Here is an 11,359-nt window from a genome sequence, read left to right as displayed (position 1 = left end):
TATTCATTTTGTGAAAGACCCATTTACATTTTGCGTTTGCCCTTTTTCGTTACTCCTGCTCCGGCTCCTGCTCCTGCTCCTGCTCCAGTCTCTTTCTGCATATGAGTTGCACTTTCTTTTTTTTTTCGACCTCATTCCCGAGCCTGAGATGGAGCCGGAGACCTCATCCCCTAGTCTCCACTCACCGGGGGAGCGACTGCTCAACACGGCGTATGCGTAATCTAAGCAGAGCTCTACATACCCCAGCACTCTTCAGTGCCTTTTGTTTGACTTAATTCAACCGCAAAGGCACAAGGATGCGGGATGTATACGGGATGCTGCTGGGAGGCCGGGACTCACTGGGATGCTGGGAAGCTGGGATGCTGGGATACCAGGGACAGGGATTTGCGAGCGTTGACCACTTGAAAAGATTTTAACCCGCTGTCCCCGACTTTTGTCCAAGAGCCTCCCATCGTCCCTTTACATCCTTCTCATTCATCCGTCTCCATTCTCCCTTTGGGGTGGAGAAAAACCTGCTGCAGCTGTTGATTTATACGCACTGGACCATGTCAATGTCGATGCCGGGGGCCCTGAGGGAAGCAATCATCGCCGGGTTGCCATAACCAGATGCCCATAGAAAGGAGCCTTCACGGAGAGAAAAATTTCCAATAAATTTTTAGGCTGCACAGGAAATCAAGGCCAGCATTATGGATTTTGGCCAGGACGCACTGCACCTTGTACTGGCGAATTATCTCTCCTGATTCAGATGGACCATTTCATAGGGACAACGTGGATTCACATGGGACTTCCATAACACCGAGAATATGCGGTCGTTTACCATTATTCCAACAATTCAACAATAATACAATGAAATAAAGTTACAATCATATATAAATACATATATACATATACATACAGAATAAATATTGTGAAATATTCTTTTCTCGCCGTGTAAAGCTTCAATACAATTGTAAATCCAATTCGAGCCTCGCATTTGCTTGGGTTGAGTTGGCCAATAAACAAGTAATCGACCACGCCCACTAAACTTGCACAATTAACAGGAAAGGGCGGTGGGTGGAGAGCTGCAAATTGGGAAATTGTTTTTGCGGGTGCCGAAATAGTTATTAAAATACATATGGGCGGTTAAATGTTTAACTAATGTCCCGCCATATGTGATAATTGGGGGCGTGGGTGGACGGATGCAAATATTTGGCCATTGGCCACAAAGCCCAGGTTTACTGCCAACCAGCGAAAATGCAATTGAAATGCAAATATTAATTACAATCACATGGGCAGCGAGGTGCTATCGTATAGTACTATCGCTAATTGTCGTGCGATAGTTGAAAAAAAAGCATGGTTTTTGTGATAATTGGAAAACGCATTGTTTTTGTGATCGAAAAGTGGTTGAAAACATTTATATTTTTTCAAAGATTCTTCTATTCAAAATATGTCTAAAATATGGTTATTATGAAAATATTTAATGAAATTAAAATTGATATAAAAGCGCAATGAAAAGGAATTTGGGACAATTGGAATTGAAACAAAAATAATTGAAAAAAATATTTTTTAACAGAAATAGCTGCTTTTACTTTATTTCTAAGCCATTTGAACATATATCAGACATACATAACACCCTGATTAATATTAAAAAAGAATAAAATAGATCAAACATTCCGATAACAAAATGATGGTAAAAAGTTTGTGCATCAAAATCTTTTAATCGCACAATAAGGAAGAACAAGTTCTCTTGTTAATTATGTATTCTCCTGCATATATTAGAAACATACATTTACTATTTTCATTACTAAATATGTATAAATTTTCCTTAAAAACATAGTAGCATTTTGCTTTAAAAATATATGTTATCGATATGTTTTAGAACTTGACGTCAGTAACGTCCCTAAAGCTAACCACGCCGCGTGCCAGAACACTAACATCTCTACTTCCGTTTTTTTTTTTTCTACAAAAGTTTTGTGAATTTTTGATTTGTGAGCAGAAAAAAAAAAAAAATTGCAAACAATGAGTTTCTGCCCGAAATATTCACATGTAAATTGGCATATAATGTGGTTGTTATTGTGCGCAGGTATGAAACTATTGATATTTACTTCCAGAGACCGATTTACCCGTACGCAAGCCCACCGCCGACGCCGTTCCATGCGCCTGCGCATTGCCAAGAACGGGATTTTGCACGGCCCAGTGGCTGGTTTCGCCATGGGCCTTATCGCTCTCCTCCAAGGCCGTGTTTTCAATTGCATGGACCGAGAATTCCGCGGAGTCCCGTGAATTTTGGCTCCACGCCGGGCTACTACCAAAATGGTTGTTGGTTCAACGCCAGGCTACAAAGACGACCTTGGGCGGGATGGATGGGGCAGCCACATCATGCTCCGCTTCAGCAACAACAACAGCGGCAGCTGCAGCTGCAGCAGCAGCACGTGCCACAATATCCCATGGCCGCCCAGCTGGGGCAGCAACAACAGCACATGAATTCATCCTGTTCATTGCAGCAGCCGCAGCAGCAGCAGTTGACTTCATCCTGTTCATTGCAACAGTCAGCAATGCCACCATCAATTTTATATCAGCAGCGGCAGCAGCAGCAGCAGCAAATCTTAACTCAATCTTATCAATCGCAGCAGGTAATATCGCCATTCTAATTCTCACAGTCCAAGCAGCGTTATATTGCTATCTCATCCCTCTTAGCAGCAGCAAATCTTGCCTCAGTCTTATCAATCACAGGTGGTGATGCCTCCGGCATGTCCCACGCATCACCGCCTGCAGCAGCAGCACATCTTGCCTCAATCCTATCACTCGCAGCAGGTAATGTCGCCATTCTAATTCCCGCAGCAGCAGCAGCCAGTCACATTGCTATCTCATCCCTTTTAGCAGCAGCAGATCTTGACTCAATCATATCAATCACAGGTGGTAATGCCTCCGGCTTGTCCCACGCACCAGCCGCAGCAGCATCAGCAGCAGCAGCAGCAGCAGCAGGTTTTTCTGATGCCAATGTATCCATCACAGCGACAGCATCAGGATGTCATGCTGCAGCCGCAACAGCAGCAGATCTTGCCCCAATCTCATCAATCGCAGCAAATAATTTCTCCATCCTGTTCATCGCATCAGCTGCAAATAATTTCTCCATCTTGTTCATCGCAGCAGCTGCAGATCCCGCTGCCAAGCCAGCCAGCTCAACAAGATCTGAGAGCGTCGAGGGTCCCGAGGGCACCACAGGTCGTGGCAGCACCCAATGCTATGCCGATGCAAGTACCACTTCCTGTTCCGGCACCACAACAAGAGGTGGAAGCGACGCAAGTGCCCCAAGTAGTTGAGGCCGAGACTCCACCCGAAGTGGTCGAGATCAATCTGGGAGCCGGAGTTCAAGCAACCAGAACCCATAACAAGCTAACGATTGACATCGAGATGTCCCACGGGAACAGTGCTGTTCCGGAGAGACGTCGCTGTGCGGATGAAGTGCTGAGTGAGCTTACTCAGCTCATCAGAGGCGTAAGATAGAGAAAAATCAAATATGCTTGCCTTACATCATATTCGCTTTCGCATAATGCTTTAGACAATTGTTAAGCTAAGTCCATTTATAGAATGCATGTAATAACACTGGTTTTCTGTAGTGTTTTTACAGAAATCCCCTGCCACGACGACGACGGAATCGCTTTTGGCTTCGACACACCGTACCACGAGCACGTCCATTATGTGATGGAGTGCTGTGTGTTTTAGAGGATAAAGATACACAGACGGAGGAGGTGGTCGAAAGCCAATTGGAGATTCACGAATCACTGGATGAGTCAACATCTTCAGCTCGAACTTTGGTGCCGGAGGAATTCGTGTCCCCGCGGCCTATATCATTTTCAACTCCAACTTTGCTGCAGGAGGAATCTATATCGTCTCCGCAGTCTATATTATTCTCACCTTCGACTTTGCTGCAGGAGGAATCTGCATCGTCTCAACAGTCTATATTATTTTCACCTTCGACTTTGCTGCAGGAGGAATTTGTATCGTCTTCACCGATATTGTTGCAGGAAGAACCCTGCATTGAACATCCGGTCGCTGTGCCGATCTTGTTGCAGGAAGAACTCTGCATCGAACAGCCTGATCCCATTTGTGATCAGACTTCCGAAGACATAACCGTGTCTAAGCAGCCGGATAACGATTTACTTAAACCGACTGGCCTAGACACTATAAAAATTGCCAAGAAGGCAACTCTGGCGAAGATTTCTCCGCGCCGTGAACCGAAAGCGGTAGGCACAGCTCCGCTACCAGGTCCGGAGGTAAGTGCCACACGCTATTATCAAGTCATATCTTCCCTTAATCCTTGAAATTATTATTCCATTTACATTTAAGCCAAAGGGAATCAATGACGAGACCAGTTCCTGGCCACCTTTGGGCACCCGGCCACCTACCAGACCATCTTTGGTCAAGAAAAGCATTTCGGTAAATGCGAATGTCTTCAAACCTTCGCAGCGATACAATGAGAATAGATTCTCGAAGACTACCTTCGGAAATCAAACAAATGTCGGGGACACCGAGTCAACCTTTCAACCCAAACAGATTCTGCGAAACATGGAGCGCTATGGCAAGGAATTGGCCAAGTCAAGTGGCGGCCAAGCCGAGGCTGGAGCTCAAAAGGATCCATCAGCAAATCTAAGTGGCAGTTTGCAGGCTCTGCAAGTTTCACAACATAAACTCGTGAGTACTCTAAATGATAAAAAGATTCCAGGCAGCCCGCAATGTGATAATATAACATTTGGTCTCCAGGATAAAAAGCATTCAATACAAAGCAGCAAGCAGCAGCAGCCGGGATCGAAGTTGATAGCCGGAAATATGTTTGCATTGCTGGAAGATTCTGTGGCGGAAGCATCTCCTCCGGAAACTAAGGACGAGACTGCTGGTGAGGAGAAGGATCATGTGGATGCCAAGAAATCGGCTGCGAAGAAGGCAAAACAGCAGAAGAGGAAGCAAAAAAAGAAGGAGAAAGCCCGTGCTATGAAATTGGAGGCTGAGGAAAAAAGAGTAAATTCCCTAGCCCCAAATGGACCAACTTCAACTGGCCCTAATGCTGATCTTGAGGGCAAACCGTGTGAGATTAAATATTTTGGAAACCTACAAGTTACAGGTCAACCTGCAACGACAATATATGAACAGGAAAGCGCCTTGAAATTTCTACTATTCCGAAATTCAGGAAAGTACGGCGCTAAGGAAACCTCTAATGCAATACTACCAGCAGGAAGAGGTGATCCAACAAAGTCTGCCGAGATACCAGTGGAGTCGCAGGACGAATTTCCTAGCTTGGGTTCAAGAAAAGGACGCCGTCGTAGCCAATTCCTAGATGCAGTGGCAGATCTCACGGTTTCAAAAAAACCTATCGAAGTAAAGCAACCGCCAATAAGGCGCAATTTGTGGGAAAGAAGGAATTATCCGCAGAACTAAGAGCGAAGGAAACAAAATGTAGGCATATCCTTGTACCAAATGTTTTCAATTTTCATATACTTGACAATTTTGGCAAATTTAAACTTGCAAATTTCTATGTAATGTATACCCAGATGCCATCAGATTCTATACCTAATGTTAAAATGAAACAACTGCTTCCTATTAAATTTATATACGTAAAACTTTAATGAATAAATGTATGCATTGGAACGAATTTTAAGATCTCAAATTACATTTAAATTTGATTATACACAACACGAGCAGAAATAAAGTCAAACTGTTTTATATATTGAATTTTGTTTGCTAAATTGATGAAACTGCCCTCGCATTAGGCGCTCCATGAACCGTTCTACGCTACGTGTCGCGTTGTAAATAGAATTTGTTGTGCATAATAAAATTATGCATTCATAAAGCAGTCGCAGTCGCAGTTGGAGTCGTTGTTGGAGTACCAAATATGGCCATAAAACACTCACTGAATGCAATTTTCACCGCCGCCCCAGGCTTTCACTTCTGTCCCCTTCCCCCTCCCCATATTTCCAGCATTTATGCACACAATGAGCAGCCATGGAAACCTCACTGATGTGATGGCAGCAGTCTGATTTTCCACCGCCAACGCCATTCAAATCGCCATAATGCCGAGTCCCTTTTCAAAGCAGTCCATTTGGCCAAAACTGAAGGAGAAGCGACCCCAAGGCCCTCAAAAAGGGGATCTCCCGGATAAGGATATGGATCCGCATATGCCTGTCCAAGGAAAGGATTCAATGGGCAAAGGTCCTTTACGCAAACAAAATTAAAGTTCAACGGAATGATATAGTAGGGTTTTACGGAGAGATATCATCTTGTATTGAGAAAGGTTCTTAAGGCAAAACAAATGTAATTTAACTTGTTTGTTTTAATTGATTAAAAATGTAATAAAATTTAATTGGAGCTACATTTTAGATATAACATATTGTTTTTAGTTAAAACAAAACCTAAAGTATTTTGGTATCTATGAACTTTGAAAGCTTTTCAGTAAATCTGTATAAAATACAGGCTTTATTGTAATTACATTAAAAGAAGTGTCTTTGAAACTTAAAACCCTTAAATTGAATCTGTAAAACTTTCTTGCAATTGTATTAAAAGAAGCATTATAATAGTTTGTAATATTAAGGCACACCTTTAACTTTTGAAATGTTTAAAAGATATATTGTATATATAGCTTGTATATATAGCTTATACTTTTGCCTGTATCCCTCGATTTCGGGTAACCTAATCCGTTGGTTTAAGGATGCGGAAATTCGGCTAAGTCGGCAAGGTGCCTCCTTGAGATTGGAGCTCTCTCTCTCTCTCTCTGGTTTCCTTGGATTTGCCCAAAAGGGGGGTGACACGATGTCGTCCATAAACGGATTATAATGCGTGAGCCCCGGACACCCAATCGACCTGGTGGCCACCGCCACCGCCACCGCCTACTACTTATGCCTGCCCATCGCTGAGCAGTTAAACCGCTTACTGAATTTCTGTTCCCAGCTCGCCAGGTTGGCCTTAAACGCTGCACTCGAAGAAATGTGAGCTAAATAAGTTGGAAAATTATATGGAAATTCAGGGAAATATAAGTAGAACTAATAAGTATTCATATTTGTTATATGTCACAACGAAGCAATTTCGGTTGAGAAGTTTGTCAGCTTTCCTTGCTTATCTTTCGGCTTCGACTTTTCTCGCAGTGTCGGCCATCCTTAGTGTGCTTCCTGAGCTTTGTCGAGGCAAAAGTCCATTCTGTCACGTTTTATATTGATATTTAAAAAACAACAAGTTGGAGTTGAGGGCGGGGCTGAGGAGGTGGCAGAAACAACTAAACAAAATGGCAAAACAAATTTCTGCGCGTATTGCTGCCGCGTTTAGCACGTAGGCAGGGAGGGGGCGGTGGTGGAAAATGGGTTGCAAGGGGGGAGGGGCGAGACAGGTGGCAAGAGGTGGTGGGTGGAAGTGGAGGCAACTTGCTTCTGCACGTAGCAGCCACGTAGCAAATGGTAGCGGCAAACGGAAATTGCAATTGAGTGCAAATTGCAAGAAGGAAAGGACCTGCATTCGCAGCACCCAACCCGCAACCCCCGAATCCCCTTCACCCCTTGAACCCACTTCCTGTCGCCTTTCGATTTTCGTGCACTTCCTGTGCTGTGTGAGGTCACTAAATTTTTAATGCCCCTGTGAGCCGCAGGGATTTCCCTGAATAAATCTGACCGTCTTGAGTCACACAGCACAAGGGGGGGTGGCCCAAAGGGGGGTGCCTTTAATGATTAACCACACTGCAAAGGCCGAAGCTGCCACGCCCCCCGCCCCCCATTGCCACAAGACACATCGCTGGGCCGTATCTTTGTTTGCTTGCCGCCTTCAACTTCATCGTCGTTTGTCACGTTCTGGTCGCGATGTTTATCGCTTCGAAGAACCCATGGAACCCAAGGAACAGGAACAGGAACAGGAACACGAGACTTTAATTAAATTCCTCAACGACCGAATCTCACACAATATCTGGCTAATATCTCTGGCTATATATTTTTTTGGGGATACAAATTGAGTGGAATAGAATTTAACAAGCACCATTACTTACTATATCTTTTGTGTTTTATAGTTAATAGCTTTTTGCTGTGTCGATTTTGCACTTCAAAAACTAAATGATTGTAAAGATGCAAATTTGATGTAATTTCAATATAGATTCATTTTAGAGTTTTGCAATATTTAAAGAAAATTTATTAAATGTGGTAAAGATATAATGATATTTCTAAACCTGATTCTAGTGCTGCCAAAGTACGATTTGATTAAAGTTTTAATTATATATATATTTATATATTTTATATTTATATTTATTTATGTATATAATATATTATATATATATATATATATATATATATATATATAAATATATAAAATATTATAAATTTAAATATATATAAATAAATTAATATGTATATAATATAATATATAATTTATAATTAAAATAAGAAGTTAACTTTGAGCATTTGCTTGTAGGTATTCTTAATACAAATTGCTGTATCACTTTAAATAAAAAATTGTGAATTGGATTTACGGCAATAAGAAAATTATAAAATTAATAGGAAAATAAATTCATAGCTAACACATCTGATTCTAGACCTAGGCCTGATCTCGCCTATATTATCTATATACATATATGATATAATATGTCATAGTAAAGACTTACCGAACTTGAGGACACGTTATTTTTCGTCATTCCTTGATTCCTTTAGGTGTAGAGTTATATTCCTGGTGAGTTAATATATATATGTTATATACATCTTATCATAAATTTGAGGTCGAAGGGTAATCACTATCACTATTGATGTTAACACTAGGTACCCCTAGGACAGACTGAGCTCGCGGCGACCGAAGCACCTCTATTTATAGTTCCCGAGTGAAGAGAACAGAGAAAGAGAGCGAGAGGGAAAGAGCTACCTCCAGAGCTGCAACAGAGAGAGAGATAGAGCATAAGCGCCATCTCTAGAGCTGCAACAGAGGGAGGCAGACATACCAATAGATATTGTGAGTAAGAGAGAGAGCGAGAGACAGAGGCTTATAGCGGCATACTGAAAGAGATGGCGAGAGTAAGCTATTCACTGCAATTACAATATAATGATATTATATGAACCGAAACCAACTTCCGCCAGCCAAAATTTGTATACCATTGCAAATTGCAATTCGATCATTAATAATTTATAGAATATAAATTATATATATTTATGTTAAAAAAGTAATACAAAGTAATACCTACTTTTATTACTTTCATCGATACATATTAAATTTATAGTTTTACATTCACAGTTTTGCATTTTCCTTTACATTTAATGACCATTCCTATGGCAGCTATAGGATATAGTTGTTGATTAATTTAAATAACTTTAAAACTTAGAGGATATTTTAAGGAGACACGGACAGACGGAAGGATCAAGAATATATATACTTTTTATGACCGGAAATTACTTCTTTACTGACTTGCAAGCTTTTGAACTGAATTTTATCCAGCAAAAGTTTAATAATGGACCAAAAATTGGATAAAAATCGGTATTCGTGAATAATTTATAAGTAAGTTAGGCTCTTAATTTTGAGTATAGGTTTGTATATATCTTTATTACAATTTAGAGAGAGAGAGAGAGAGACATAGGCAGAGGAGATAGAGAGAATGAGATCCCTAGAGAAGCACAGAGAAATATGAACATACTGAAAAATATAGAAAGAAAGGAAGGACGAGAGGGAGAAAAAGAGAAATAGAATTTGATAACAGAAAGAGAGAAATGTATATAAAAATAGAAAAATCTATCAATAAATTAAAAAATTTCCTAGTAATACTTCTTTGGATGCTTTACATCGGCTTAATGATGCTATCTTCTTTTCTTGCTATATTATATTGTTATTGTTCGCTATTAATTAAAAATAATACATTTCCTAGAATATAAAAACAATCTTCAAATGCTTGAGTTAATTTAAATAATATCACAAAATTAGTTTTAGTGTTTAGTGTTTTTGTTTATTAACATATGATGGGAAGTGATTGCAATTTGAACATTTTTTAAAGTCCACTGCATTTAACAAGGTAAAAATAAAACGAAGTAATTTAAAATTGAAATTAAGTGTTTTTAAATTGCTTTTATGAGTTGGTTTAGTTTCTCTCTTGTTGCTGCTGCTCCTGAAATATTTGTTAGGTTGCTTTTGTTTGATTGTTTGTTTGATTTTGTTTTCTTGAATTGCTGCTGCTGCTCCCTATCCTGACCTTTTTTTAAATACTGCTGACCTCCGGGTGTTGGGTTTCTTTATTTTCTACTTTATCTGGAATAATCTCCTCCATTTTAAGGGGTATCTCCTCCTGTACATCAAGTTCTTCTTCACTAAGTTGTAGGAAATTCTGCTTCTTGAACTGCTTACGTTGCGGCCAAATCAACTGATTGAAGTGGTGCCAATGTAGACACAATAAAGGCAAAATGAAAGCAAAGCAATAAGCTAAATTTAAGGGGGAAAATATTGCAAATAAATCTATAATTTAAATAGAAAATAACCATTGATATTGCCCCTCTACTAACCAATCATAATCATTGTGGAGCTGCCAAAGAAGGCGCACATCATGGTAATATAGAAGGCAGCCAGAGACACCAGGACACTGGGACGATAATCCTGGCCAAAGATCACGTACATCCCGGTGGCCATCCAGCGGTTAATCCAAATGGTCACCCTGTCGGCCACCAGGTCTACCACCTCCGTTGGCACTCTAATCTTGGCCAGGATCTCGTTGGACTCCAACTCCTGGTATGGCTCAACGCGCTTAATTGCTGCATAGAGCATGACCATGCCCATGAGGATCAGTCCCACCAGGCCCACCAGGCTGGGCAGACTAATACTGGCCAGAATATAGATGGTGACCAGGCCAAGAATCAGCCAGGAACTGGTTACAAATGGCACCTGCCAGGTGAGCACATCCATTATGGGGTTGGTCCACATAATTAGCGAACGGAATAGCTCAGAGGTGGTGTAAATATTCGGTAGATTACGAGGCACCAAAGAGATCAGTGCCTCCTTCTGCTCTTCCTTGTTGATCTTCAATAATTCAGTCTCCATTATAAATAGTTTCGGTTATAAATTTTAGATAGATTAATTTTTTTAGACTTTAGAAATATGCTCAAAGTAAAACAAGTGCCACTGGCGAGAGACCAAATGTTACTGAACTTATGTTTCCAAACGAACATTGATGTAGAGAATGTAAAAAGCAAAGCTTGCTAGAATATTTACAAATTATTAAATGCTCTTCTTAGTTTAGCCTGTACTTAACGAATATAGAACAAATCTTAATAAAAACCAATGGAAACTTTAGGAGTATAAATACCATATTATTGCCAAAGATTTTTAACAATTTTTCTATATTTTCCTATGTTATGATATTTTCTTGCCTCAAGGGAACGATAGTCGG

The 11,359-nt window shown here is 40.6% G+C and overlaps 2 protein-coding genes across 3 annotated transcripts; one reads left to right on the top strand and one right to left on the bottom strand.

The window, feature by feature from the left end:
- The first annotated feature begins 1,874 nt into the window (after window positions 1–1,874).
- LOC110175967 (uncharacterized) lies at window positions 1,875–5,629 on the top strand. 2 transcript variants are annotated; one of them, XM_020942160.2, is made up of 7 exons: window positions 1,875–2,025; window positions 2,091–2,612; window positions 2,680–2,793; window positions 2,860–3,477; window positions 3,600–4,256; window positions 4,330–4,674; window positions 4,744–5,629. In XM_020942160.2, exons 1-7 carry the CDS (start codon window positions 1,999–2,001, stop codon window positions 5,413–5,415), a joined length of 2,955 nt encoding a protein of 984 aa, XP_020797819.2. In that variant the 5' UTR covers window positions 1,875–1,998; the 3' UTR covers window positions 5,416–5,629. The 2 variants fall into 2 exon arrangements, with proteins under 2 accessions (XP_020797819.2, XP_086695288.1); XM_086839162.1 differs by having other exon boundaries at window positions 2,677–2,793.
- Window positions 5,630–9,912: 4,283 nt separating this feature from the next.
- Window positions 9,913–11,134, bottom strand: ccb (central complex broad). Its single transcript, XM_020942292.2, has 2 exons — window positions 10,479–11,134; window positions 9,913–10,398 (listed from the first exon to the last, which is right to left on the bottom strand). The coding sequence occupies exons 1-2, from the start codon at window positions 11,008–11,010 to the stop codon at window positions 10,178–10,180; spliced, it is 753 nt and encodes a 250-aa protein (XP_020797951.2). The 5' UTR covers window positions 11,011–11,134; the 3' UTR covers window positions 9,913–10,177.
- Between the last annotated feature and the right edge of the window lie 225 nt (window positions 11,135–11,359).

The sequence above is a fragment of the Drosophila serrata genome, unplaced genomic scaffold (genome assembly GCF_035046125.1).
Source record: "Drosophila serrata isolate PLE 108 unplaced genomic scaffold, ASM3504612v1 contig_362, whole genome shotgun sequence".
NCBI classification, from domain to species: domain Eukaryota; kingdom Metazoa; phylum Arthropoda; class Insecta; order Diptera; family Drosophilidae; genus Drosophila; species Drosophila serrata.
This window is presented reverse-complemented; position numbering and strand designations above follow the sequence as displayed.